Below are 27,764 nucleotides of genomic sequence, written 5' to 3'. Positions count from 1 at the left end.
TGTTTAACCATTAGTATATGTATCGACTATTCTATATATCATTCCGACTTCATGCCATAAGCTGTCGTAACACGTCACCCGTTGCCTCAAGCCCGGGGTATTATCCATATTCTGCTTCATCCTCATTAACCTAAATACGCCCACCTCATACATGTCGTAATATCAGCTCCCACGCCTCATCAATCCACGCGATGCTTGTTGTACGAATGTCCTCTTTCAAGCTCAGGTGTCCTCACTTCGCGAATTCGTTCATCTCGAGGCTCAACAGCGTCGACTGTGGTGTCCCAGTGAATGTAGAATAGTCGTCCGCGCCAGTTGACCGTGTTGCCAAAAATAACTGCATAAGCCCAGACAGGAAAGGCAAGACCCTCGCGTCCGATCCAAGCAGCCAAGAATTCCAGAAACGGGCGGCTCTTGATTCCGCCTGTGTTTTTGAAGCCCTTGGCAAAATAAGGGGTGTGTTCGTCAACCTCCATGGTGACACCGGAATGCAGACGTAAGTAACCGATATAGTCTATAAGCATCCACAGAGTAGTTATCGCAAACCAGGCAATTGACATGGTGTTCCAAGTTTTAGGAATGCCGCAGATGTGGCTGAAGAATGGGATAGTTGTCATCGCAAAGGAAATGTAGGTAGCGAACAGAAAGCACTCCGTGAACGGTTCAAGGATTGTTGCCGAAAGGACTGTGTACTTCCTAGCCCTGAGCCAGCGAGATCGTCGTGCTGTGTAGGCCTTGACAGACATGCCTGATACTGGTTGGACGGCAATATCACCCCAGACAAGTCCGTGGCTTCTATACCCGGGGAAATCAGTCGTCCATAGCGCATCGCCGATCAAATGATCTTCGCAGATATTGTGCGAGAAATAATCAACACCTGTTGGAAGGTTTTTGTTTTGATCTAGTTTTGGGTTCAAGATGGCATCCGTCGCTTGATCAAGCTGTGATTTGCGGAACATGTTGCTTTTGCCAACAGCGCATGGCGCTGCACGAAGGGTGTTGATGGCGCAGTAGAACTTGGCATGCGAAGTTGTCATAAACATCTCATCGATGCGCCCACCGCCCTGAGACATGATTTTGGGAAATTCCTCGGCGTCCAAATCACCAGTATGGTGGTCTTCCTCCGATGAAGCATCCAAAAGAGACTGGCCTTCTGCCACTAGTGGCGTGGAAAAGTCCATCAAGTCCACAACAATGGGAAGCTGGTGGACAAATTTGTAGGGTTTTGCAGCGCCGCCGACCCTGTAACCCATGAGCTTGTCGACCATACGTCCCAAAACTCCCTTTGCCATCCAGATATTGCAGTCAATAATCCATACAATGTCACCCTTGGCCTCTCGGTACGCTCGACTGAGATTACGGATCTTGGGGTTGGGACCCATGTTGACAGTTTCGCTTAGTACATGGTCTTCCTTCTCGAGCATGATACGCGCATCGATTGTGGGAAAATCGTCGATGACCTTCTGGAGGATAGGGTACGCGGGATCGGTATCATCTTCGAGGCAGAGGCGGATCGAGAACTTGTCCTGTGGGTAGTCCTGTCGAAAGGACGCAGCGATACAGTCGTACAGTCTAGGTTCTACGCCCTTTACGGGCCGAATAATTGTGACGTGCGGCGCATTCTGGCCAAGCTGAGAGGACAGCGGAGGAGCAGGGCGATTCTTAAAGTTGCAGAGGCTTGGGTCGCGCGTCAGGGTGAGTTTGGACGTAGATGTGTGGTGAATGGAAAACTTACAGCGCACGCACACCAATGATGACAATGGCAACAACAACGCAGCCGAGTAAAAGGAGAGCTCCAGCGAGACACTCTACAAAAGAATACATTGTCATGTTGACGGTGGAGGAGCAAGATTAAACCTTCGAATGGAAAGGAAGGTTTCCTCTGAAAGGGTACTCCTACTCCGTACCTAGGGTTGGAGGTAGGAGTAATTAAACAGAGATCTACCAAGTCTTGTGGAGGTTGGACGGGTATGGAGCCCCGCTAGCATTACATATTAGGTGAGTGACACATTGAACAACTTATTGACTGTGCAAAGCGAGTTTATCGCTACCAGAAGATGGCGAATGGAAGCTTGAAAGTGATGGTTTTTCCTGTTCGTGAAACTGCTCCTGATTTGATGTCAGTTCTCGAACTACCATTGAGGTTTCCATGGTGTTTTTAGAAGGCCACCTGTCTGGAGCTGGCCTCCGCTGGTTATATTTCATGCATCAACTAGTCTAGGTACGAAGATTAATGAGCAACCATTTCGGCAATAATGCTCTGAATATGGCTGATCCGAGCAAAGGAGTTTTACAGCTGCTGAACTCCTGCCCCCGAGGCCTATCCAAAGTGACTGAAAAGAAGAGAAGAATAAAAAAATGGGCTGTTGTGCTGTAGGGTAATCGAGTGACGACAGCGTTTATGGCGCACCTGGGAACCAAGCTCTGTAGCACAAGTTAATGGTCAAGAAGTGCCAGGGCTCTAATATTAGCTTGGCAGTACCTAGCCACACATAACGATTTGATCCAGTCAAAGCTCCAAACCCTGCTTCTGTTTACTTGTAGCTTGTTTCTGGAGAGATAGTGTATGATTTAACTGAACCAATGAGGAACATTTATTTTCAACATCTCCATGCGGCTTAAAAAGGTTCAAGTCCTGATGAAGCTTGTCGCCTACAAGTGGAGAGATTGGTCAGTGAAATCTCCTTGGTGGAGAGCCTGGGTGTTGGCCTTGCGCACGAGGCATCAAAGTGGGGAGCTCCAATTTCAGAAAACCTCGATTTTCTTCCCCCATCAACCTTTCTCTATCATCATCCTCACAAAAAACCAACAAAATCTCTCACAGCTCGTGGAAGCTTCGCACCTCAGGTCGAGCTTCACACTTGAGCAATCAACATTGTTCACCCTTCGAGGTTGAGCATTGTGTTGCTGTGAATGGCCACGAGGATTAATTCCCAGCCAGCATCGTGCCTGGGTCACGTCCTAGATAGGTAGGTTTTCTTGACTTCTTCTTCTTCTTCATTTCCAAGCCTTTTCTTCTATTCGAATGCACGGAGTTCATGGCTTTGTGCTCCGAGTTCCTCAAAGCTTATCATTTAAGTTTTGTTCTGTTGCGGTGATGACACCATGTCAAAATGCTTAGAGAATCCATTCATTTGGTCTCCCATGAAGCTCTGATATTATAGACTACAACGGTATCTGAGCAACGCAACAAATTTGGCTTCTGTTTATCTCTTCCAACTTGAGATCTTAGCTAACATCTGTCGCAAGACCAAGATGACCCCGAGAAATGGCTGAGATACAATTATCAAATACAGAGCCCGTTGGTATCGTGCCGACCACGGATTCCGCCGGCCAACGGCAATCCCAGCAGCGAGGGCCATCATTGCACCAGATCTACGCCCTTCCGGCACCGATCCGCACGTTTCCTCTGCCGGCCTTTTACCCGAACAACCCCATATCCTTCTTCCATGTTGCGTATGTGTGGTTAGGCCAACTGTGGTCTCCACCAAAGGCGGAACCTTCGGTTGTGCACATTGGAACCTGGTCTGCCGCTACATCGTCTGTCCACATTACGGATGATGTCTCTACCCGAGCCTTGTGGGAGCAAGGCTTCTATGGAAAGGGTACTCTAAGTCGTAGTGAGCCAAATTGGCTTAAGCGTGAGCAGGTCCGACAAGGACTTGCTGATGCACATGTCAGCGAAATCATGACAATGCAGAGACGTCAAGAGCGTATGCGCGCCAAGTGGGAGCGAGCACGCCTAGAGCAGGAAGTGATTAGAGAGACTAGACTGAAGGAAGCCGAAGAAGCGAAAGCGAGGGAAATTAAGGCACAAGAAACCAAAACCCAAAAGGCCGAGCAAAAGAAGCTGCGAGCCCAAGAGTCGAAAGACATTGCATCGCTTGGATCTGACAAGCCAACTTCACCCTTCGCCGCCGCTCTTCCAACCTACGAGTCACCTGTCAGCCCTGCCGCACTTCTGTCTTTACCAAACTCATTGGCAGACCTGGTTCAGCCCAAGCCCATCCAGCCTGTCGCACCTGTCATTCCTGTACCAACATTTGCCTCGCCAGTGTGCCCCGAGACCATTCTATCTCTACCAAACTCGGCGTCAGATATCGTCAGTGAGCCTGCTGTTGACAGGGCTGCCGATGAGCTCAATATTCTTGGGATGTCTGGATCCCATATGGCTGGACTTGGTTTGTCTGTGGATACTGTGCGTTCCAACTCGGTCAACGGAGCCGTTACCAATGGCACAGCTTCTGTTATAAGCTCCGCATCTGATGATGAAGACGTCACGAGACCGAAAAACCGCCGCAAGAGCGTCCGGTTTTCTCCTACTGTGGAGTCAACTACGTTTCATTTCGCAGACCCTCCAAGCCCCAAACGTGTAGAGTCCAACGGCAAGCTGAATGGGCTGGGTGATGCCCGCCCTATCTCCCCTGTAGCTCTTAACGGACGAAAAGAAGACGCCCAAACGGATATTGCAAGCAAGCCTATTCTGAAGAATATGGAACACCTCCAGCTTATGCCCGAGGAGGCTTTCTTCCTAAGCTTCGGCTTGGGGGCCTTGCAAGTTACCGACCCTGCTTCTGGCTCTGAGTTGTCATCGTTGGATTTGTTGAGACTCTTCCGACAGCACTCATACTTTCCCCCTCTTGTTGAGGCTGAAGACCCTGCCCTTCAGCCCGACGACAACTTTTTGGTTCACTACGCCGTCTATCACCACTTCAGATCCCTTGGTTGGGTTCCTCGTGGCGGTATCAAGTTTGGTGTTGACTGGATGTTGTACACTCGAGGACCTGTTTTTGACCATGCCGAGTTTGGATTGATAGTCATTCCATCCTACTCTGATGCCCTTTGGAAGGAAAGCGGAAAGCAGAACCCGCAAAAGACCTGGCAATGGCTTCATGGGACTGTGCGCGTCCTTTCACACGTCACCAAGAGTCTTGTGCTCGTTTATGTCGATGTGCCACCTCCATCCAAATTCGAGCAGGCTCTTGAGCAAGGTGTCGCCGAAGCCCTGAAGCTATACAAGGTCAGAGAAGTGATGGTCAAGCGATGGTCAAGCAATCGCAACAGAGGATGATGAGTTTACGCCTAATGAGAAAACGTTGAATGGATGGAAATATGTGCTTGTATCATATCAGTGGATATTGTGATATTTGATGTACAGTAGGCGACCAGGCGTTTATAATTCATTGCACAGCACGATATTATATATCAAGACATTAAAAAACATGATCTTTATCAAATAATCGCAACATACTCGTGATTAAATTTGTGTAAATACCCAAGCTACCTACGAAAACATGCTGTGATCTATCTTGGATAGTTGTCCCGTAGTAACAACTGTACATCATATCATGTCAACCCATTGTTTGTTTTTGATAGAAGTTGTCCTCAGCTCCAAAACGCGGGGCTTTAGCCGACAACCCCACATGAAGCTACTAGACTAGATATAAGGTACCTCGTTCCCTTTTGGCCGAGGTACATAGAGGCAGCCAGGTGCATATCTATGTCATTTGATCTGAACTTGACCTTTTCGTTTCCTGCAATTTTTGCTTTTCTGTCCTCCCCCTAAGTCTCTTGATCGTCGGCGCCTTAAGAATAAGCGATAGAAGGTAGTTGAGAGCACTCACCATGTTCTCTCGTCGACTGGTAACTCAGAGCTGTAAAGCGATCCCCCGTGGATTCTCATTAACTCGAGTACGTGCTCAAAGAGCTAGTAGCTACAGAAAGTTGGCCAACCCGCCTCCCGTCTTCGAAGCCCGAGACTCTTTTGAAGCCAAAGATGGATCTCTTACCATTTCCAGCGCCGACCGCTCTATCTACGTGGTAGAGAAAAAGAAGAAGGGCGGCTGGACAAGTTTAGACGCCATCCTCCTCCGCGACAGTTGTACTTGTGCAGCGTGCGTTGACACAGCCTCGGGTCAAAAGACCTTTGCCACAACATCTATACCATCGGATATTGCCATTGACAAGATTCGCTCGACGGAAGATGGTATCAGCATCTCATTTAAGAATGACATGTACCCAGACCACGAGATGGTACTGCCCTGGCTATCGGTTGATAAAGCAATGGGTTACAAAAGGGTAGAGAAGATGCCTGCTCCAAGGCATGAACTTGTGTATCCAAAGACAGGCCGGACGTTTTGGAACAAGGCCATCATCCAGGAACGTGTTCGCAAGATCGACTATCACGAATTCATGAAAGGCTCCGACGCGTTCTGGCACACCATTCTAGACCTCGCAAATCTTGGTCTCGTGTTCCTCAAAAACGTACCGAAAGATGAGAATTCCATCGTTGACATCACCACGCGCATCGCCAACATCAAGGAGACCTTCTACGGCCGCACGTTTGACGTTCGCGCCAAGCCAGATGCTGAAAACGTAGCCTACACAAGTGGTTACTTGGGCCTTCACCAGGATCTGCTGTACCTTGAGAGCCCGCCTGCTATCCAACTGCTTCATTGTATGGAGAACTCGTGTGAAGGTGGCGAATCGCTTTTCAGTGATGGCCTTTTCGCAGGCAAACTCCTTTACCTACAATCTTCCCCGACGATCAAGAATCTCTCACGCGTGATGATTCCGTATCACTACGAGAAACACGGATACTTTTACCGACAGAGGCGACCGATTTTTGATCTCGGCCCAAATGAAAACCTTGCTAGTGTATACTGGAGCCCGCCTTTCCAGAACCAACACCAGAACGTCTCTGTCGATATGCGACTGTGGCTGGAGCCAGCGAAGCTATTCGATCGACTGATCAATGATCCTGATGCCATGTACGAGATGAAGATGGAACCCGGAGAGTGTGTACTTTTCGATAATACACGGATTATGCATGGACGTAATCAGTTCGATGCCGGTGGTGGATCAAGATGGTTGAGGGGAGCGTATATTTCGAGAGAGGACTTTGTGAGCCGCGCGCTGCATGTGCCCAAGGAACTGGCGACGAAGTATCGAGCCGGTAAGGAGTGGACCCGAGATAATGAAGATGCAGAAGTGAGGGCGTCAGAGCGGTTTGGCAAGGTCTTGGAACAGGTCGATGAAATGGTCGAAGGATTGAAGAAAGACAAGAGCATCGATAGAATGGGACCCCGAGAATTTGAGATGTTGAGAAACTAAAACGAGGATATAGAGCACGCACAGTATAGTGAGACTGTAGACTACGAATTGCTTGAATTAAAATAAAAGCTTAGATGTTCAGAACTAATTTTCTGACTCCCATTCCGAGACGCCTAACCGATTCAAATGCAGGCCATGAATTATGTTTCGTCGATCATCGTTACTCCTCCCCATAAGATGTTTACCACTTCTTGGCTTCAACACCCTCAGGGGGGACGGTCTCGACCTTTCGGTCCTTGACATCATCCCAATCGGTACTGAGACTGGTACCGTTGCTCTCAGTAAAACTCTTCATCATGGCTCGCTGCTGCTCAGGAGTAGCACCCTTGAAAAGCTTCTTGAAGAAGACGTTAACGTCCTTCTCTTCATCGGAGTCAATATCGGCGCCAATACTGTCCCAGTTTTTGTTTTCGGTCTTGGAAGACGCAGGATATTTCGAGGAGGATTCTGGTGAAGCGGGGGCCTTTCCCTTTCCATTGTTATCGATGATTGTTGCTTCACCCTCCTGAACGGCAGAAGTCGCCTCGCCTGAGGCAGCAGCGGTGTCCATAGCTTTCTTGCGAGCTTCTTTGAGGAGCTTGAGCTTTCTGGGATTGAGGTTAGTACATGCTATTGGGGGAGAGAGGTACGGAACATACTCGGTTTCCTCATTGAGTGCGCTGGAGGAGGCTGTATTGTTGTCCCCGTCCTTCTTCAGTTGCTTCCACATCCCAGGACTTTTCTTTTTGAGTGTTAGCTCAACCTTGTTGGGAGTGACTCTGTAGGTTGAAGTATCGGTGTTGATAGGACCCCATGTGTGGAAGCTTAGACATCTCTCGGTGCCATCGGGCCAAACGACAGAATCAAGAGAAACAAAGTCGTCCTTGAATACAACTTGAAGTTTGTCTTTGTTGACTTTCTTGGAGAAAATGGACACTGACATGGTGTCATTGTTCTGGAATTCCTGAATTCGCGGAGGAGAATCATCGACCACGGCAGGATTAGCAGTATTTTGAGTAGCAGAAGGGGTTTTGTTGTCGGTTATTCCCAAATCCGCCAAGCCTGCCAACTCCTTCAACTCAGGCTTGACGCTTGTGGTGAGCTTGCGGGCAGGGTCATCCTCGGGGAGCTTCTCCATAGCAAATAGGATTTGCATACGCAGAGTGCTAGCTATACGCCAGTCTTTCCAATTAGCTGGCTCCGCTGGTTGGAGTGAGGGACCCTTGTTCCTGTTTATTTCATCTGTCGTCGACTCGTCTTGTGCATCTTTCAAGGTCACCTGGTAGAAACCATTCTCGTCACATTTGGCCTTGGCTGGGTCTTCTTTTTCGATAGCAGGGAAGTTTTTGATAAGGCGCATAGCGTAAACACAGCATGCATCGGCGTTGGCATATTGTCCAAGACGGAAGTAGGCAACAGCACGTCGATAGTGGGCTTCGACAAGCAGCGGTCGCTTATTACGGTCATACGCTGAGTGCCAAGCGAGATTGGCGTCGTTGAGTGCTTCATGGAACTTTTTATGGTGAATGAGGGCTTTCGATCGAGCTACGAGCCACTGGGGATTCTTGGAGGTTTCGAGAGCGGCTGTGAGCTTGTCGATGGCTTCGTCCCAGTTGCGCGCTTCGGCGGCGGCGAGACCCTGCTGGGCCAATGTGGTATAAGACATGGTGAGTGCTGGAGGTACACAGGGGTGTATGGGGTTGGAAAAAAGGAAATGGCAGTGCCTTTAAATAAAGAACAAAAACTTTGTAGACATTTGTGTTTAATGTTGCAGCAAGGCAGAAGTCAGAGTAAACCTAAGTTAAACAAAGGCTGAAGCTAGATGGTGGGTTCTGGAAGCTTTGGTGGGGCAAACGGGCGGATGATGCGCTCCTCATATAGCATTTGATTGTAACTGTATATGACTGTAGCTTGTTGTCTGCACTAAAAAGAAGTCCAGAAAATATCCTAAGTTTATGATAAAGACACTAATGCTAATATAACTATTTTATTCTTTGCGTCTCTTGTGATTTCAAAGTCCTGAATGTATTTTGCCACTACAGACATATTCTTACTCGGGTACTGGCGTTTATGCACAAAAACGGAAGTGGCTGCACTACACCAGCTCTATTCAATGTCTGTATACTATTTTACAGTCGGTATTAGACTTTAGAAATCGTGTAAAACCATCAAGTGTAATAATTTACATCCACGTCATCCTCAACACGATGACCTTTATTGACAGAGAGAAACCCGATGCCAACATATCTCGACTCCAAGGTTGACGCATCAAACCGCCTTCTTGCAATACCAACCAGCGACCTTATCCATTGCTCGTGTGTCGACTTCTCGGGCTAGTGGGTAGCAGAAGAATTGACCTTTAAGCTTTAGACTATAAAAAATAAATAGCCTAAGAAGTATAATCTAATTAGCACAAAGTGGCCTAGCTATTTCGTCTCTTATGCTCCTGGCGGCCAACTGTTCTGATACCCTGATATCGAACCACACCACACCACAAACACCACAACCGAACCGTCAAAAAGAAATACCAAGGCTCGCGATGTCCTCTATTGCGTAATCTGGGAATCGAACCCAGGGCTCCCCGAGCTATGCTTCATGGCAACGGAGAATTTTACCACTAAACCAATTACGCGGTTGCTTTCTTGGTTTGCAACGCTTGTATCAACTCTCAAACACCGAGGCCGAGATAAGCCAAATAATAGAGCAAGCAGATGAGAATAGTAGGAAGGAACAGGATCAAACTCGGCAATACTCTCAGGGTATGACGGAGGACGATGTCGCTTTGCCTGATCGTATAGGGTTCGTTGTATCTGTAGGGAAGTAGATGGCCCACCTGGTTCCAGGCGATGGTCCGGTGACTTTCGAACTTGTCGTGCGCTTCCTGGATAATCTTCTGCTCAAGGATATCTAGCTCTGCTCGGCGCACAGCTATCCCCTCGAGAGTAGTGTCAAGTTTGCTGTAAATGTCATGTTTCGAATGAGAAAGTTCTGCAAGGCGAGTCTTGACAGAATCTCGCACCGTCTGAAGTGTGCTCAGAGCATCTGTGTCTGGGACCTCAAGAATAGTACAGAATACAACGGCGTGACTCGACAATAATGCGAGATGGTCGCCATTAATTGGCTGGCGATGAACAGCGAAGTGGCGGATGTCTGAGATTGAATCTAAAAGAGAATTTAGAGAAACCTCGACACCTTTCGAGCAGGCACGACGTTTTAGACCTTCCAACCTCTTTCTTAGTTGCCACACCCAGATATTCAACTCGCCTGCTGCAGGGCAGTCCCACTGCCTGGTAGTCAATATATCAGGCATGTTCTCCTTGGCGAAGTCGAAACATGCGTGTTCCAAGATGGCTTGCATCCGCTTGAGGATAAGGTGTTGTGTGTTGAAAGGTGGATCGGCCTGGTTTACTGCAAGCACTTCTTTGTTCTTCTGGGGATTGACAGGCGATTGAGGAGCTGGGCAATTTATGTGAGTATAAAGCTTCAGAAACTGGATCCATTCGATCTTTCACTCACGCGAAGTGTCTTTGAGTGTCTCCGATTCCCGTTCGTGCAGGTGCGATGTCGATGAGAGCCTCTCGTCAACCCCCGCTGAAGATACATCGCAGACCTTCGATACTTGAACATCTTCCTCTGGCTCAACCGGCTCTTCTGTTTGGGGATCTGGCGATATACCCAGTAAGAAATCGATATTGGTGAAGGCAACGCCCTTTTGTCCCATGTCTAAGGGGTCTTGAAGTAGCTCTTCGACTACTTCAGGATTGTGCTTTTGGCCAGCTACTCTCGGTCTATAGTTATCGGGCTCAGGAGTTGGAGGCGGCGATGGTTCCCCCTTGGAGAAACGAGTTTCCGCCATTTTCTCGGATTCGAAAACTTGGGCTTCCAGTAGCACGCGAACATTCTTCACAACCTCGTCTTTCCCGTACTTTCTAATCACAGTTTGTACGACGGATTGATTTAGTGTGTCATTGATGCGCAGCTGGACCCCTTTGAGCTTTCGAAGTTGTGAGTATTGCTTGCTGAAGATGCCCTTGTAGGCCAAGTAGATTTCTTTTTCTTGGTTTTTGGTAAGAGCCATTTGGGAGGTTGATCTGGGCCCAGGAAGCAAGAGTAAAAAAGAAAGAAGAAAAAACCTGGCTGAATCTGGCCTAAAAAGCTCAAAATGTCTGACCTAAAGTTGGGTAAGGAGAATGGATGGAAGAATAGAGAGGAAATGATGATCTATGAGTGCAGAAGGTACATAAATACTGTCGCAAGGACGAAAGGCTGTTACATGCAGCAACCAGACACTCGATACCAGTGCCAGAACCCCACAGCGAATACCTTCAAGAAAATGTATAAATTATGTAGGTTAGTAGGCAGTGGCCAGCCAGTGTTGGCCAGCTGTGGTCGGTCGGTATATGGCCGCAGGATGCTGCGCCCCAACAGCCCAGCCTTTGATCTGAAACCAACATACCCCAAAGGCTTTAGCACTGATAGAAGCGGCTGCAAAAGGCCAAGAGTTTGAGTTGATTAAGTAAAATTGTATAATAATCTAGGTCGTGAATGTATACCTTGTCATGCTTTATGTATTAGTTAGTCTATGACTTCTCAATACCATTTTCCTCCATGGTCCAGCTAGGCACCAGCTTCTCCTCCGGGAACCTCTTGGCAAACATGCCCAGCGCCTTGATGGTAAAAGTAAACTTGTAGTTGGGATACGAGATCATGCATGATTTATTAAAGACACCCTCGATGGCCTCCTGCAGCCACTCTCCGTTGGGTTGTTGACGATCCATGATCAACTGGATGCCTCTCCTCAGGGGCTCCACATGGGGGTACTCAGCCTCCATCAGGCCGACCAGAGCCCAGGCTGTCTGAACCACAAGGGACCCCGAGGGATGTTCAACATATTTCATAGTTTCGCAGGCCTATGCGTGTTAGTAAAGATCTTCAAAATAATTCTGGCTCGCATACCTTGTAGCTTTCTGACCAGCCGCCATCGGCCCTCTGCTTGGAGATCAAAAAGTCGCAGCCTCGTCTTGAGTTCTCGCCTGTAGCGTATGTCTGACCGATATGCTTCATACTCTCGAGCGCAAACATGCCAGCGTATGTAAAGCAAATACCCCAGCTTCCGTACCAACCACCGTCGGGACGCTGGTTAGACTTGATCCACTCAGCGGCTGTTCGAATTAGAGTCTTGACTTCCTTGGTGCGGTAGTCAGGCCAGTACTTGTTGAATAAAGACAAAGCCGTCACGCAAGCTGTTGTGCATTCGGGGTAGTCGTATTCGATCATAATGCGACCAAAAACCTCGGCGGCATTGAGCATTTCCAGCCACTCTCCTCCTCGTCGCTTTTCATAAGACGACATACCACCGTTGCCATTCTGATATAGCAGCAGGGTATCAACGGCATCGAATAGCCTTCGTTCTTCAAGGACTTCGGGGAGGCCGCCCACTTTTTGCAAAAGGATGATGGCCTTCATTGCTTCGGAGATACAATCACTGACACCATAGCCCTGATCCTTGTTGCTGAATGGCCAGCCACCCTTTCTAGGTTGACGGTAGCAAACATCCTGGTCAACACAGTCCTCTCGGATCTGTTGTCTCTCCAGATAATGCAGCGACTTCATCAACATTGGCTTCCACTTCTCGTCCTTGTGGAGGCCGGCTTCAAAGACGGCTTGGATCAAAAAGGCTGTATCCCAACACTGGACACCGTTAGTGCCGTTGACCAGCATACCCTCATCCTTGACCCAGAGAAACTCTTCAAGTCGCTCAATGTGCCTTTGAACGCCGTAATTGTCCGGGCCGTCACGAGCGTAGCACATGACTGTGTTCATGGTGGCGTTGACAGGCGCTAAGCATGCATAGTCAGTGTTGGCATCCTCCATGTCAACCTGCTTGCTCGACCAGGCCTCGGCCTTTTCTTTCAGAACATTGGGCCGAAGATAAGGGTTCCAGATATTGACAATCAGCCAGTTGGCTGTGTTGAGTAGCCATGACTTGGGGTGATAGTTGTCGACGACACCAATGTCGTTGCGGTGGTTTGTCCACTTGATCTTGGCGTAGTCTTCGACAAAGACCTCCTTCCTTAATGATCGGGTAACATCTGTCTCTTCGCAACTCCATCGCTTGGAGTATAGCCAACCCATCGGGAGAAACACCATTCGAATGTGAATCCACCATCGCCATGGCGCAAAAGGAACCCAATCAGGAAGTAGCCATATTTCTGGTGGCACAGGATTGACAACATCCCAGTCCATCACTCCCAGAACAGCCATCCAGAACTTTGCCCAGTGCGGCGCATACAACGCTCCTCCCATCTTATGGAGAGTGCCTCTGGCCTTGACTAATACAGGATCGTCGGCATCGACTCCAACAAGACGAAGGGCTACATAGTTCATCAAGGTTCCAAAAACGCTGCTTTCGCCTTCGATATGTAAACCCCAACCGCCATCCTCGGGATGCGCTCGCGCAGCTATGTAGTTGTAGATCGCTGTCGCTTTAGAAGAGGGAATCGGTGTCCTGGTGACATACCAGGTGATGACAACGCTGGGCAAGAGAAACATAGGACCGCCATATTCGCAACCCCAGTGACCGCTGGGTAGTTGAAGTTTTTCGAAGAAGTCGAGGCCATTCGTAGCGGCTGTCAAAGGACTATCGGGTTTTGGAAGATCGGGAAGATCCTACAATGACCATATTAGCTTCGGCTTGACAAGAGATCCCAGACAATGAGCACACACCAGGGACTGGTTCAAGTACCACTTCTCAGCATAACTCTGGGGCCATTCTTTTGCAGCATCATCGTCCTCAAGGTAGTGCCAAGTGTGGCGGCTGTCGTCGTCCTTGAGCCTCCATCGTGTCTTGTCCAACTCTGAACCGATGCGCGGCTGCTTGGGGAATGGCTGACCCTGTTTCAACAGTGGTTCGGACTCAGAGTCAGCAGCGCGCTTACGTGACTTTAGCGCGCTAGTGTCATGACCACTAGAGTTGGCGACCATGTTTGGAGAAGGTACAGAGGTTCTCAATGGAACACAAGAGTCAAGTCAATCGATAGAGTAGTGGTGGAGTGATGTTGAAATAAACCCCTTGTCAAAGCCAAATCATGCCAGAAGCACATGCTTTAAACTAAACTGACACGGAACCGGAATTAAACAGTTTGGGTTAGAGGAAAGGGCCGCGGACTGCCGGTAGCACTTGCCCGGTACGGGGCCAGGGACATTAAAATGCCCCGACCTTAGCGGTCAAGCCCCTGAAAGTCAATTCGGGTCCGCGCGGGATTGGTTGCATCTACACAAGACAACCATCCACAAAAGACATCATCTGCGTATTCGGACAATACTTTGTATCTCTTGGAGAGATTCACAGCATTGTTATCACCGATTTTGATCTTTCTGACGTTTAGTGGACATGGACGAAGAACCAGACGTTACTCAAACAATAGGTTGCTATAGCAGAATTTACCCAAAGGCGCCAGACTAACCTCCCATCATCACTGACAGTCAATGACAGTGATACGAATACGATACTTCACAATACGAATGTCGGATCAATCGTGGCTCGTATCGAAGGCATTCTCGAGCAAATCATCGACGCTTTAGCTGCAGGCCAAGAGCTGTCGATTGCATTCTCTACTAGAAAACCTACTCGTCGGGCTTCCAATGCGACTCCGGAGCAAGTTCACTTCCCCGGTCGTAACAAGCAAGAGGCCATCAAGTTTGGTAATATTCTGCAGCACCTCATATTTCTTGACTGACATGAGAAGCGCGCATACTTCTCATCCTTCAGCTTTCACATGATGCTCTTGTATCTGGCACAGTCCTGACCAAGCGGTTAGTTGACTCTGTCCGAACACAGGAGGATACTTACTAATGGCTTAGCCATATCTTCTACCAACACCAAGACCTCTTCGAGAAGCAAAGAGAGGTAGACGAACTTGTTGACGATATCGCGTTCACTCTTGGTATTAGTCGTGGAGACTTGAACATTGTGTGCCCCCTCGGTTGAGTCCTACTAAGCATGACTGCTTACTATAGCAGGTTGCAGCTTCAAAAGGTGTACTAGCTGGGCCGCTGACAATTGGTCTTCATGACGGCAGCACGCTGAACCCTTGTTTAGGAGACCTGGTAGGTCAAACCTGATGTGCTATCATTTACAACAGTCTGATTGGAGTAGGGAGTAGCCATCCCAACTGTGCAGTCAATTTCTGGCGTTGACATCCACAATACCAGATAGATTCTGGTAGTGGAGAAGGATGTAAGACTGCATTTCATTTCTCCAAATGTTTCAAAGCTTATTTTCTGTCAAGGCCGTCTTCAGATCACTCTGCTCCTCTCAATTCTGGAGGATGTCTCTGTCTGGCCCCGGCGTACTTGTCACTGTACGTATTTGTCAGACCTCTTAAGACGTGGACTTATTGGAGCAGGCAAAAGGGTATCCAGACCTGACCACTCGTTCTTTCTTGAACTTTGTAAGCACCAGATATCCACAGCTCCCAATCTTGGGATTGTTCGACTACGACCCCGACGGAGTCAAGATTCGGCGGTGTTACCAATACGGATCCGACAGACTCAGCCATGAAGCCGATCTCGGCACCGAAACACTAGAATGGCTTGGTATCAAGTCAACACATCTCTTTCGGGATTATACTGGTGATTCGGTTGCCGCCACACTCAGTCAGTCTTCGCAGTCGTCCATCACCTCTACCTCATGTCGCAACCCTGTTTCTTATATGAGTACGAGAGAAAGAAACGCAGCAATCTCGACGCTAAAGAAGATCTTCAATCCATCGTACAATGAGACTGAAGTGTCAGAAACGAAGCACGAACTGCAATTGATGTTGGTTCTTGGAGTCAAAGCTGAGATCGAGTGGCTAGATGAGTCTGGGGATCTATTTCCATGGCTCGATGGTGAGATTGGCGAGGCATTGATTAGTGATACATTATGATTTGGGCGCAAGATTGATGAGGCTACCTTTCAGACACGGAAAATGAGTCAACAGATCCGATTTCTGTAATAACTTTAGTTGCAGTAGCATGCCATACTCATGTAAAATGGCCATCAAAACTTGCCTACCCTGCGTCTCGGCCCACCCCCACACTGTGCGAAAATAGCGGGGTATCTGCCCACACAGTCCCCTCATCTTTACAAAATTTTATATTCTCGACATTAAATCATTCAATCGCATCATCATGGCCCCCAAACTCACAGAAGACGAGATCGATGATATCATTTATTTTTCCCGATCTGGAGAGCAGGAGGACCTGACAGATTCTATCAAGACTCTGGCTGAGCGAGAGAACTCCAGCCCTGCTGAGATTGTTGCAGCTGCTCAAGATGCTTCCAACAAGTCTACATGCTTGCATATGGCAACAGGGAACGGTCATCTAGGTATGAGATGAAAATCCACGGGATCTGGAAACTTTAAAGATTACAGAGTCTTAAGTCCAAATCCCCAATAGTAGTGCAAAATCAAACTAACAGTTCCCAGAAATCGTCCGCCAGCTCATCCAATACTTCGAAAACCGACCAAAGGAGCAGAAGCAAGCCTTTTTAGATGAGGCAAATGAAGCTGGAAACACTGGTCTACACTGGGCGGCTCTAGGCGGTCATCTCGACGTCATCAAGTTGCTCCTCGAGCAGGGTGCTTCTCCCGCGCTTGCAAACGAGCAGAACTACGTTCCTCTTGACTTGGCCTACTTCAACCACAAGAACGACGTGGCTGAGTACTTCTTGTCAACTGCTAAGAAGCTCGAGGACGAGAATCAAGAAGAAGGTGGCCTGGAAGCTGCCGTCGGATCTGTCGAGATTGAGGAGGACGGTGACAAGAGTGAGGAGAAGAAGGAGACTTCGTAGAAAGTTCCAAGGAATGATATAGGTTGGAAAAATGGATATGGGTGGGTAGGGTAGGACTCAGACCTCAAGGCTGGGAAAAGAAAAAGGAATTGGGAGTTTAGGACATCTATGAGAACAACGAAAACACTTTCATATTACTTATGACTACAACCCTTGACCAGGACATATGTGGCGGTATACTATCAATCTTTGAAAATAGAAGGGTATTGGCCATAACAATATATCCACAGCAGTACAATAGTAACCGGCCAGGATATACCGTTCTCAGGTAGAAGAGTGGAAAAGTCCTGAATATCAGTACTTGATTAGGTTATGGAAGAGGTTTGGAAAGCGTCTAAAAGACGTTTTGCTCTCACAAGGACATAAGTAACAACAGTAAATCGCTAAAGACAGGGCATATTTCGAACGAAAGACAGGACCGGCTTGTTTCTTTTACTACCTACTTTTTTACCCATATCCAGATCTCGATCCTTGACAAGATTCAAACCATGCTCAACCCAATCCCAAAGTCCTAGCTCTGCATTTACTGACGAGAGGCAAGCTTCAAATAGATCTCTGCTTGGTGCCTAGTACAGTAAAGAGTTGAGAGATCTGCGATGCGAAGACCGCAGCGAAGTCTGTTGCAAGTGTGCGCAGGACAGTAAATTGAACACTGGGGATTCATACGAGTAGTCGAGATATCTAAGAGACAGTCCCATTCCGTAGCACTACAGGTATGTCTCTTGCAGAACATGCCTTGTTGGCCATTAGGGGAAACCATAGCGACACCTTGACAAGGTCCAGAGGCACAGATGGCGTCATGCTGATTGTCAATTTTGTTTTGGCGGATTTGATTTAGGGTTTCGACATCTCCGAATTTCTCCTTACTCCCCTTCTTGGGAACTTCTGGAAGCCTGTCCCTGTCTTTTGACTCTTTTTTGCGTGCTAGGAAGATTCTTTCTTCGTTTTGTATGAGCGTGGTCTTTCGCTCAGCGCACTTCTGGCAATCACCGTCGATTTTGATGACATCGTAGTGTCGCACTAATACTTGTGAGCTTAGTCCAGTCTCTGGATCTGGCTTTTTGAGGGCGACCAGTTCAACTCCGCAACTCTGGAAATCGTCACAAGGGAGCAACCCCGGAGTTTCCAGTCGATGCGGGTTGTCTGCAGTAGAGCAGGAGAACTCAAGTTCCATGAATTTGCACATGATTGCAGAGTCTCTAGTGGTAGGGGATTGAATGATGGTTGATTTGAAAATGGTGATTTACAATGCAAGAAGATGCTTTGGAGTAGGACTGTTGAATTGGTTTGACTTTCTATAATTGGATCAGTGTGATTTTATATAGGCATCTAAAGTTATATCGTCTTTATGGTTCTTGTAACAGAGTGAACAAGGGTTTATCCCTCTCTTCTATTGGAAAACTCTAGTTAGAATATCAAGCATTGTTCATGTCGTGTGAAAAATAAGAGCGCATTATGGCAAACAAAGAGTTTGATAACTTAATAGCTTGAAAACTTGACTAGAGGTCTTTGTCTGTGCAGCGTTTGTTGAAACGTAATAAGAGATATTAAACTTATATCCACAAGAATGCTCAAAGCCTTTGGAGTGTTTAAAATTCAGTTATTGGAGATAATCAGCGCCTGTGGAAGCGAATTAGGAATGGACTGAGCTTGTACAGTCGATTTTGATACTATTGTCATCATTTATTTCTACGCCGCAGTCCAGTTCTCAGTAACTTTTGGTGGGTAGATTGGGTTTTGCTTTCTGTAAGCTGTCAAAATTTTCGACCATATTGAATCAATTCAAATAGAGCTTGTGCTTGGTAGACAAAAATATAGCCTGTTGCTTTTTGTTCAGTCCTTAGCTTCGAGACTAGAAATGTTATCAACTTAATCCACCGCCTTGCTATAGACAAGGCTCGGTAAGATCGTTACCCTATCGAAATCACAGTTCAAGCATTTCCTTGTTATCTAGATCCTAATAGCATAATCACTATCACCTCCATAATGTCTTCAGTAAATCTGTAAAGTGTTAAGATCTAATGTCTGCTGGTTAAATAGCTCGAGAAGGTATTATACAAAAAATAGAATCCATTCTTAGAATCAAATTCAATCCTAGGCCCAACTAACATGTCTTATCAAACGGAAAGCTATGTCGTTGACATGGTTACATTTGTTTCTAGTTATAGAAACAACCAGGCTTATTCTAACGCCTGGTTTTAGTAGCAAATTCCCTTGAAAGCACTGTATTTGCCCTCTTCGGGAGATGTCGTGACATCGTCAGGGTTAACCATAGACTTGAAACAGCCACCACTGTCTTGTCTACGGGTAACACCTTGGCAATCATCATCTTCCCCATTTGACGATCAGAGGCTTCTATTTGGAACTCTTTCTGTGTAATAGTCGATAAGGAATGGCTGGGATCCAGGTTCATTTCCTTTAGAACAACTATAACCTGTATACACAGGGTGGACGTAAGGTAAGGTTTAAGATAACAACCACAAAGACAGGTTTAGTATACAGACTGCTATCATAATGGGCCCAATACATACTGTAACTGTGGGTCTGTTCCGTTGAGCAAAGTTGAAAGAAACGAAGCAAGTCCATTGACGATGCTTTTGCTTTTGTGACCATGCCCTGTCTACATCAGCTGGACCTTGTTGAGGATTTTAATCAGGTGTGACTACCAACCTTTTCTGGTGATATCAGGTGGAAGCATGAATGAGTTTGAGAAATAAAATCCTGCTTAGACTTTAGCCATTGTATTACCGTGTTGGTCGATAGTTATGAAATGGTAAGTATTGGATATGTGGTTGCAATACCCGGGATGTTGACTTTGCATTCAATTTATATGGGCCGCTAGTCAATAGCCAAAACGTCTACACCGTCTTCCTTGTAAGGAATTTGTGTGCCAACAGGTACAAGAGGATTTGATTAAGTTGGATGACGCTGCCACTATAAGAAAGAACCAGCCGGGAGTGGCTTTTGCGACAAATCAGCAACTACGGTGAGCTTGGGTGGATTGATAGGAGAGGCCATCAGGGTTCTCGCCAACTGAAACCCTTTTATTGCTTCCTACCTTGAGAGCATCGAGTTCTACACAAAGCCTCATTCTACATCTCAAGTTACAATAATAAGCTATATTGATCCTACTTAACCATCGTCAATTGTTGTCTCGAAATATGGAACAACCTGCTGAAGACATCCCTCATTGCCATCATCACCATCACCACCTGCAGTACCATACTCACCATCATCACCATGGCCCTCTCCAAGATGTTCCAAGGTCTATGGGACAGCACAACAAATCTCATTACAAGTTTGTTCTTATTAAATGTCCTGGCTTGCTTCATGTATTGACATGAGTCTAGCAACGTTTCTCCCGTAATTTTCCAATGGCCTTGGATTATCGAACTATGTAACCAAATATCAAAAGAGCTTCGACAAAACATAGACTGGATTGGTATCAAACCTCCAGCTTCAAGACCGACAAAGATGTTGGATTATGCCTGTGGTAATGGCGTGGCATCTCGCGTAAGTCCAGTTGTTAGGTCACTATCGAATCAATACTCATTGTGTCAGGCACTCGCACCATTCATGTCCACTGTTAGAGGCCTGGACATATCAGCAGCAATGGCAGAACAGTACAACAAAATGGCCCTCAAAGCAGGATATACTCCAACAAAGATGCACGCCATACAAGGCGACATGATTGAACCAGAATCGACGCCATGCCCAGAACTCGACACGCCTGCATTTTTCAATTTTGATTTAATAGTCATGTGCATGGCTCTCCACCACATTGAGGACCCGGATGATATGATCTTGCAGCTCTCTAAAAGACTGAGCCCAGGTGGACTTTTGCTTATCATTGACTGGGTTTCTCACTCAGACAGTAAAGGTGGCGAAGGGGGGACCTGGAGAATGGATTTCTCGAAACTCAGTGTTAATAGAATGGGATTCGAAGAGGACGAGGTCAAGACTGCATACGATAAAGCTGGACTGGAGGATTGGTCTTGGAAATGGACTTCGACGCCATTACAGGTGCCTAGTGAGATCGGAGGCAAGCAGCAATTATTCTTTGCTAGAGGAAGAAAGCCTAGTACTTGAGAAGGGCAAAAGTATGTACCAAATATATTTCAAAGACACTTTTTCTTATTCATTACCACTACGAATACCATCAGAAGAGGTTATTGTTATGCCCAAGTTATCCATTGCATAAATCATAAATCAGGTGTCACGTCACGTGATGTGGTCATCCTGGCACTAGTCCTTTCTGGCATCTCCACCGTCATCTCCAAGCCCGGAAAGGCGATGATCCTTGTCATGCAAGTTTAACTCTTGCGAAAGCGAATATCCAATCGACTACAGTCTGATAATACCGTTTCTTGCCCTCCTCTGTACTCCAAGTCTGAGCTTGAAGATGAATATGCTAACGTCTGGAACCTGTACCCTTTTTTCCCACCTAAAGACCTTTCACTTTAACACTAATCATTGAAACATTCGCGGAACAATCCCGTGCTAACACTTTAGAATTTTAGGTTACAGTTATGCCCCATGGCGTCCAAGCACGGATTTCTCACAGCTGCTCAAGCCTCAAACCGTGTCGTGATGGGCGAATCATGTACAGCATTCGCCTAAATGAGAAACATCGATCATCTCTATGCAGCAACGTGTCTCGATCACAGAATCAGGACACATTATGACCAAGTCGGAGGAATTTGAGGCTGTGCTTACTTCGGTTGAAAACCCGCTAGGACAACGCCGCTGCGGCTAGCTTCTTTACTATAACAAAAATGTCTTGGAGTTACATCCACTGCGGCACAGTTTTAGCAAGGCTTCATGTAACTACTCCCTGTCGTGGTCTTTTACCCGTCCTCTTAAATCAGACCATGCCTTTGTTGAAGGATTGAATAAGCGAAGGATCAATAAAGCGCGTAAGCGACAAGACTTCTGGCAGGCAACCACCCAGTCTGTTTAGTTTTATTTCGTCATGCCACGTATTGAATAGCGTATCAGCACTCTGCATTTTGGGTATAAACTGAAGCTTTGAGAATCCTCATCCCGTTTCATATTTTTATCTCCAAACTTTATTCCTTTCACATACGATCGCCTTACTCCACGTGCTTTCCAGGTTTATCTGCAGCCACCACCAAACCTCACAATGTAAGACTCTCTACCCCTTTACGTCGCGAACACTCGCCAACATTCCCAGAAATCAATATGAAGATCCAGGCTGTTCTCGCTGCTGTCATGGCCGCCATGGTCGTTGCCGACCAACACCCCGGTGCCGAAAAGTTGTGCGGTCGTCTTGGGCCTATGACATGGGACCCCAATGACCTTCCTGAGGGTGTTGATGTTAGCCAAATCCGCATGTGTGCCGACCATCCTGCGGGAGCTGGTAACTACTGGGGTTGGGGTGAATATCTGCCCAGCTGGGTTCCTCGTAACCCCCTGGCCGATCTCCGTCTATAGGTCATAAGAACGGCAACTTGATATTGAGTATGTGCGCCTTTGATTTGGAAAGATGTCTTGGATGTTTCTACATAGTGAATAATGACAACAAATATCCTTAAATGTTTCCACATTGATACAGTCGTGGCCAGCTGACTAGTATCCAGTTGTCAGCCTTCTATGAACAGCATCCTCAAGAGTCTCAAGATCTTCGTCCTTCAACCCAATCTTTTCATTGTCCGTCTTCTTGTAAAGTGTCCCACCTTCAGACCAAATTCGTCGTAGTGTATATAAAGTAGCACTAGGGTTGCCTTCAGCCCAACCCTTCTTCTCTGCCTGTCTCAACTCGTCAAGAGTGTAGTTTGAAACACTCCAGGACTCGCCTCCAGTCTGCTTCTCAAGCTCTTTCAGAGTCTGCTGCTGTGTCACAACAAAAGATTGAACTTTGAGCGCTTTGTCGAATGACTCTGAGGGGTGACGAAGGGCCGCTACCACAGATTTTCCAACACTGCACCAGGTTAGTTGTGCTGCCTTGAAAAGTAACTTGCAAAACTTACTCAGGCATGGTTGTAAATCCAATTTTGCCTTGTCCATTATCAATCAAAACAGCTTTTTTGGCAACATGATCAAATCCCCCTGCCTCAGGGACTGTGGGCGTGAGGGTAAAGAACATATCAATGTATGGCCCTGTAACCACAAAAGTATATTTGAGGCCATTGGAATTCTCTCGAATATAATTTCGAACCTTGAGCTTAAGCTGATGCGGCTTCTCATCAGCGCTCTGGGGGCCATACTCGACATCTGTGCCGTACTCAGAAGGGAAGAACCATTTCACAGAGTCTGATTCTGTTGCGAGCTTGAAGAGGCTGATTTGGGTTTCGATGACATTTCTTCCCACGGCACTGACGACTGTGTCAACCCCTTGATATGCTTTCTTGACGTCTTCCTCATTATTCACATCTCCGGCGACGATCTTGACAGCCTTTGACTTGAGTTCTTTGATAAGATTCTGTTTCCTGATGACTGTGTCCTCGGAAGTAAAGATGGTGACCTGGTCAAACGCGGGCTCAGCGTTTGCTATAGCATTGGTGATGTATCGGCCGATAGTGCCTGTTGCACCAAAGATAAGGATACTCTTGGGTTTAAAGTTTGCCATTTCGAATGTGGTGTGTAACCCAACCAAGGTTTGACGGTTCCCACGAGTTTTATACTTTAAGGAAAAGGTTGATTTATAAGCTGAGCTTGAAAGTTGCCGGCTTTTGAGGTCAAGGTGGGGTTATCCATAAAGGTAGTCTAAAGCACTATATTCAGCCAGGATGAGCAAATGTTATTGGTAGAGGCCAAGACAAACTCACGATGCTTTTTCAACGTCAATTCCTTTCATGAACCAAATAATGAAATCTTCTATGTCCTATTCTGGAACTTTGTTCTCACAAAAAGAACTGTCTTGGTTTCTTTGCAGAGTCAGAATTGTTTAAATTTCAAGATACAAGACAATGACAAGATTAGTATTGCAAACAACTGATGTTATTTTCCAATAAACCTCTAATAACTGGTAATGAAAACCTTGCTTTCATTGTGATCAACTCAAAGCTCCCATGTTCAGAGCATATTAACAGTTGCTTTTACAAATATTCTCTCAAAACTTACTCGTTTGTCAAATCCGGGTATATAAAGACCTTGCCATTCATCACGATCCATATATTCTATATGCTTGATCACAAACACTGTCTTCTATTACTCGGCCTAGAGAAATACCCACAGACCTCCGAATCTCAGAACACCTCGCAGAGCTATTCGCAGAAGCACTCGCAGATACACCTTTGGACCTCTCAATCCCAGAGTCAACTTAGACCAACCAAGTCCCAGCAATGCCTTCGGACTTTCAACTCAGACAAATGGCCGGATTCCGCCGCAGTGTCCTCTTCAGAGACATAACACAAGGCCTCCACAACCTTCTGGCGAAGAACAGAAAGGGTTGCGCACCAGAATACGATTCTATGCAACGCTACCACATTGTTGAAATGGAGGGCAGGAAACCCAAACTAGGAATGGGCATGAAGTGGGAAACCTGCAGCCAAGAGCCCGGTGTTGTATGCTGCCATGGCGATCTTATGTGCTTCGACCCAAATGAGTGCGCAGTCAGGTATATGGAAAACTTCTGCTGGGGAGAGGATGCCTTCCGCGAGGCTTTGGACGAGTGCAGCCAGGCCCGAAAGGTCTGTGATCTGTACAGGGATTGCATCCCCTCCCAGTATGCAAAAGGGTGCCTGAAAGCGGTTACAAACATATTCAGTGCCTTGTACACTGCCGGGCTAGCCGACGATGAATGGGATCCGACAGTTCATGGAGTTCTGTTCCGGAATTGTTTCGGGGGGTTTCAGATGTTCGCTGATGATCTTTTTCATGAGATCATGGTTGCCAGGGCGAAGGGAAACATGAGAGAATTCTGTCCAGGAAGACGGTTTGTCTGAATAGGAGATGCCTCACTTTTACCATGGGTGCATCGGACGAAAATTTAAAGTCTTCATCATTTCATTCTCGACCTAGATCATATCGAGCGAACTGTCATCGTAGTCTAGAATTCTATTACTTCATAACCTTACGCCGTTCAGTCCCCAATCCAAAAACCTTACAATGAATGTCCCTCGACACGTAAAACAATCCGCAAGTGCTTGAATGCCAACTTCTCCTCTTTGTGGCAAGCCAGCAAGTTTGCCGTCTTGAGCACATTCTTGATCTGTCGTCCATTCAGGTCCAGCCCAGCCAGAGCCTTAATCTCATCCTCCGTAATAGTGTGCGCCGAGTCGCCTTCCATAGTAGCGTGCAAGCTAATGGCACGGCTCAAGAATCCTCGCCAGACAGACTCGCGTGCTGTGGCGTCGAGAGCAGGATACTCGAGTGACATGTGGATTCGGCTCTGGAAGGCTTGATCCATGTCCTTGACACGGTTGGTAGTGAGGAAGAGGATTCCCTCATAGTATTCCAGTGTACGGAGGAAGATGGACACAATGCGGTTGCGCTCAATGTCGTGCGCTGACCGAGCCTCGAGGAAGACATCACATTCGTCGAGAAGGAGAACAGCGTTCCAGTTGGCGACCATCTCGAGAATACGGTTTAGGTTCTCCTCGATATCGTACGCGTCGCTACCGAGATCACCCGCGCTCATGATGTACAGAGGAACCTTCATCTCTTCTGCCACCGATTCGGCAGTCAGTGTCTTACCGATACCGGGGCCACCCGACAGAAGCATGATGATGCCTTTGCCTTTGCCAGAGATGATGTCGTCAAAGACGTCCTTGAACTTGACTTGACTCTGAGCGAAAGCGAGTATAAGCTCCTTCTGATCCTGGGGAAGAACAAGGGAGTCGAAAGCCTGGTCGTTGAACTTGACTTCTGTCACCTCGTCAATGTAGAACTCCATCCATCGCTTATTCTTGAGAGCATAACCTCGCACGATAGGGGATGTCATGATGAGCTGGTCCTCCGTCAAGGCCAAGGAGAAGCCGGCGACAACATCAGGTTTCCCTGCCTCAGAGCTGACATCTGAGTAGTTGTCATTGCCATTACCTTCATCATCACTATCGGCAGAGTCATTCGCAATTTCTTGGCTGTCCCAGATGTATTCTAACCAAACCATATGGTCAGGGTTCAATTTCTCCCAGTTGGCTCCATCAATCACAATACGGGAGTTGACGTTCTCCTGTCGAGACTTGGTTGAGGATATATGCCAGATGGCAGTTCCACTGTACGCCTTGTAGTGATAGCCCGCAAGGCTTTCGAACTTGCGTCCGCGCTGGAGGAGTAGTTCTCGTGCGGCTTCAGGCTTAGAGTGGAATTCGAGAGGGTAGCAGGAGAGGTTGGCGAATGGGACGGTGCCGGTAAAGTCTCTGATCTGCATGCTCACATCCGTCCAGCCCATGCCCTTTCCATCCCAGTCGATGCCTTTGCAGTTCATGCTGTACACCAGGCCGCATTGCGTCTTGACATAGTTTCCCGAGTCGAAGCGAGCAGCGACAGGCTTTCCTCTAACGGAGCCCCAGACCGTGCAGCCAGGGGCAAAGAGTGCCCAGACATGCTCAAATGCGACAGCGCGATTCTTGTAGTAATCTTTCCTGAGCTGGATGATCTCGCCCAGCTCCTCTTCCAAGATTTTGTGCAACAGCGTAACATGCTCCCGGGTAGTGTCATCCCAGCTAGCGTCATCCTTTGCCTCTGTAAATCGCTCCCAACGGTGTACGAAGCAGTGGAAAGGGGCCGAGAACTTTAGACGGGTGACGTCGGTGATGATACCAGGGTAGTCATCAAAGACCTTTCCGAGCACGCGCTTGAGGTAAGGAGACTGAACGACGATACTGTCGATATCAAGGGGCTTGTTGGAATCAGCCTCCTTGGGCTTTACCTTGCGGATGATGACCGCATATTTTTGGGTCTCTTCATTCTCTGCTGCCTCCTCGAGATCGTCTGGGTACTTGTCTGTCCATGATCTGGATCCGTTCTTGTCGAATTTGGCGTAAAGGTCTTTGCTCTCAGTGAGGAGACCGACAATGATCTTTTCTTTCTTTTCTTCTTCTTCTTCAGACTTGGACTCTTCAGTCTTTGTCTCCTCAGTCTTTGTCTCTTCAGTTTTCTTGTCCTCAGTCTTGGATTCTTGTGTTTGGGTATCTTGGGGATTTGTCTCTGATGTTGTCGCCTCATGTTGAGGTTCAGTATCTGTTGGTGTCACAATGACAGTGGATTCGTCTCCGCTGCTCTTGCTTGAGTCCATTGTGTCAACAGTCATGATGGCTCACAGTGTCTTGATCAGACTAAGGATGATTGGTTGCTTTGAAGGGAAAGATATGAATGAGAGGGCAGACGATGACAGAGATGGATGTTGAATGATGATGGTTATTAGTGATAATTAATGGTTATATGGCATCACTATATAGCCTCTTGTTCACGACGTGAAAAGGCCTCCAGGCTCCCATATTCAGTTTGTAGGCCAGGCTGACGGCCTGTTACTCACTCGGCACTGCCTGGACCCGCATTGGAGATCAAAGTCAGCAGTGATTTACTATAGAAATAATTGGGTTGTTATTGTGATAGGCTGAATCAACCCTTCGGCATTCATATGAAGCAATCCTGGTGGAAGACAGTTCAGGCTGCACTGCCTACCTAGGTACTAAAGGAACCTACCCCAGGCACGATGGGAAGGGGACCCATAGGGCTTAGTCTCGGGTGCAGGCATCAGGTAGCTTCAGCACTGCCTCAGTGAGCATTGGCCTCAATCGATAGGGGTGTTAGCGCTGATCATTGGGGCCTCCTTTAGTCCTATAGGATGGATGGAATTTGATGGGGGGGGGGCTTCTCAAAGTCTAATTGATGCAAAGAGACGGTATGTCACGAAACATAGGGCTCT

General features: G+C 47.3%; 14 protein-coding genes across 14 annotated transcripts; 7 read left to right on the top strand and 7 right to left on the bottom strand.

Annotated features, from left to right (window-relative positions):
- Nucleotides 1–179: 179 nt before the first annotated feature.
- On the bottom strand, nt 180–1,830 carry FSST1_011595 (uncharacterized protein; the record flags this gene model as incomplete). The annotated part of the gene is made up of 2 exons (XM_083223740.1): nt 180–1,677; nt 1,736–1,830. The coding sequence occupies 2 exons, from the start codon at nt 1,828–1,830 to the stop codon at nt 180–182; spliced, it is 1,593 nt and encodes a 530-aa protein (XP_083081291.1).
- Nucleotides 1,831–3,268: 1,438 nt separating this feature from the next.
- Nucleotides 3,269–5,071, top strand: FSST1_011594 (tRNA-intron endonuclease family protein; the record flags this gene model as incomplete). Its single annotated transcript, XM_083234743.1, has 1 exon — nt 3,269–5,071. One exon carries the CDS (start codon nt 3,269–3,271, stop codon nt 5,069–5,071), a length of 1,803 nt encoding a protein of 600 aa, XP_083081290.1.
- Nucleotides 5,072–5,625: 554 nt separating this feature from the next.
- FSST1_011593 (uncharacterized protein) lies at nt 5,626–7,113 on the top strand (the record flags this gene model as incomplete). The annotated part of the gene is made up of 1 exon (XM_083234741.1): nt 5,626–7,113. The coding sequence occupies one exon, from the start codon at nt 5,626–5,628 to the stop codon at nt 7,111–7,113; it is 1,488 nt and encodes a 495-aa protein (XP_083081289.1).
- A 181-nt stretch (nt 7,114–7,294) lies between these two features.
- On the bottom strand, nt 7,295–8,758 carry FSST1_011592 (co-chaperone SGT1; the record flags this gene model as incomplete). The annotated part of the gene is made up of 2 exons (XM_083234740.1): nt 7,295–7,700; nt 7,752–8,758. The coding sequence occupies 2 exons, from the start codon at nt 8,756–8,758 to the stop codon at nt 7,295–7,297; spliced, it is 1,413 nt and encodes a 470-aa protein (XP_083081288.1).
- Nucleotides 8,759–9,760: 1,002 nt separating this feature from the next.
- On the bottom strand, nt 9,761–11,170 carry FSST1_011591 (uncharacterized protein; the record flags this gene model as incomplete). The annotated part of the gene is made up of 2 exons (XM_083234739.1): nt 9,761–10,548; nt 10,609–11,170. The coding sequence occupies 2 exons, from the start codon at nt 11,168–11,170 to the stop codon at nt 9,761–9,763; spliced, it is 1,350 nt and encodes a 449-aa protein (XP_083081287.1).
- Nucleotides 11,171–11,672: 502 nt separating this feature from the next.
- Nucleotides 11,673–14,076, bottom strand: FSST1_011590 (lanosterol synthase ERG7; the record flags this gene model as incomplete). Its single annotated transcript, XM_083234738.1, has 3 exons — nt 11,673–12,002; nt 12,049–13,761; nt 13,819–14,076. The coding sequence occupies 3 exons, from the start codon at nt 14,074–14,076 to the stop codon at nt 11,673–11,675; spliced, it is 2,301 nt and encodes a 766-aa protein (XP_083081286.1).
- A 409-nt stretch (nt 14,077–14,485) lies between these two features.
- On the top strand, nt 14,486–16,022 carry FSST1_011589 (DNA topoisomerase (ATP-hydrolyzing); the record flags this gene model as incomplete). The annotated part of the gene is made up of 8 exons (XM_083234737.1): nt 14,486–14,519; nt 14,578–14,796; nt 14,841–14,907; nt 14,956–15,064; nt 15,115–15,201; nt 15,311–15,331; nt 15,384–15,455; nt 15,501–16,022. The coding sequence occupies 8 exons, from the start codon at nt 14,486–14,488 to the stop codon at nt 16,020–16,022; spliced, it is 1,131 nt and encodes a 376-aa protein (XP_083081285.1).
- A 244-nt stretch (nt 16,023–16,266) lies between these two features.
- On the top strand, nt 16,267–16,930 carry FSST1_011588 (ankyrin repeat-containing domain protein; the record flags this gene model as incomplete). Its single annotated transcript, XM_083234736.1, has 2 exons — nt 16,267–16,465; nt 16,566–16,930. The coding sequence occupies 2 exons, from the start codon at nt 16,267–16,269 to the stop codon at nt 16,928–16,930; spliced, it is 564 nt and encodes a 187-aa protein (XP_083081284.1).
- A 523-nt stretch (nt 16,931–17,453) lies between these two features.
- On the bottom strand, nt 17,454–18,116 carry FSST1_011587 (uncharacterized protein; the record flags this gene model as incomplete). Its single annotated transcript, XM_083234735.1, has 1 exon — nt 17,454–18,116. One exon carries the CDS (start codon nt 18,114–18,116, stop codon nt 17,454–17,456), a length of 663 nt encoding a protein of 220 aa, XP_083081283.1.
- Nucleotides 18,117–20,091: 1,975 nt separating this feature from the next.
- Nucleotides 20,092–21,019, top strand: FSST1_011586 (S-adenosyl-L-methionine-dependent methyltransferase; the record flags this gene model as incomplete). The annotated part of the gene is made up of 3 exons (XM_083234734.1): nt 20,092–20,228; nt 20,281–20,443; nt 20,492–21,019. 3 exons carry the CDS (start codon nt 20,092–20,094, stop codon nt 21,017–21,019), a joined length of 828 nt encoding a protein of 275 aa, XP_083081282.1.
- Nucleotides 21,020–22,132: 1,113 nt separating this feature from the next.
- Nucleotides 22,133–22,384, top strand: FSST1_011585 (uncharacterized protein; the record flags this gene model as incomplete). Its single annotated transcript, XM_083234733.1, has 1 exon — nt 22,133–22,384. One exon carries the CDS (start codon nt 22,133–22,135, stop codon nt 22,382–22,384), a length of 252 nt encoding a protein of 83 aa, XP_083081281.1.
- A 135-nt stretch (nt 22,385–22,519) lies between these two features.
- FSST1_011584 (aromatic alcohol reductase) lies at nt 22,520–23,519 on the bottom strand (the record flags this gene model as incomplete). Its single annotated transcript, XM_083234732.1, has 2 exons — nt 22,520–22,871; nt 22,921–23,519. The coding sequence occupies 2 exons, from the start codon at nt 23,517–23,519 to the stop codon at nt 22,520–22,522; spliced, it is 951 nt and encodes a 316-aa protein (XP_083081280.1).
- A 715-nt stretch (nt 23,520–24,234) lies between these two features.
- On the top strand, nt 24,235–24,837 carry FSST1_011583 (uncharacterized protein; the record flags this gene model as incomplete). The annotated part of the gene is made up of 1 exon (XM_083234730.1): nt 24,235–24,837. One exon carries the CDS (start codon nt 24,235–24,237, stop codon nt 24,835–24,837), a length of 603 nt encoding a protein of 200 aa, XP_083081279.1.
- Nucleotides 24,838–24,995: 158 nt separating this feature from the next.
- On the bottom strand, nt 24,996–27,146 carry FSST1_011582 (P-loop containing nucleoside triphosphate hydrolase protein; the record flags this gene model as incomplete). The annotated part of the gene is made up of 1 exon (XM_083234729.1): nt 24,996–27,146. The coding sequence occupies one exon, from the start codon at nt 27,144–27,146 to the stop codon at nt 24,996–24,998; it is 2,151 nt and encodes a 716-aa protein (XP_083081278.1).
- Nucleotides 27,147–27,764: the final 618 nt, after the last annotated feature.

Source organism: Fusarium sambucinum, chromosome III (genome assembly GCF_050947815.1).
Source record: "Fusarium sambucinum isolate potato_lamoka chromosome III, whole genome shotgun sequence".
Lineage (NCBI taxonomy): Eukaryota > Fungi > Ascomycota > Sordariomycetes > Hypocreales > Nectriaceae > Fusarium > Fusarium sambucinum.
Note: the sequence above shows the minus strand (reverse complement) of the source record. Positions and strands in the feature narration are given on the sequence as shown.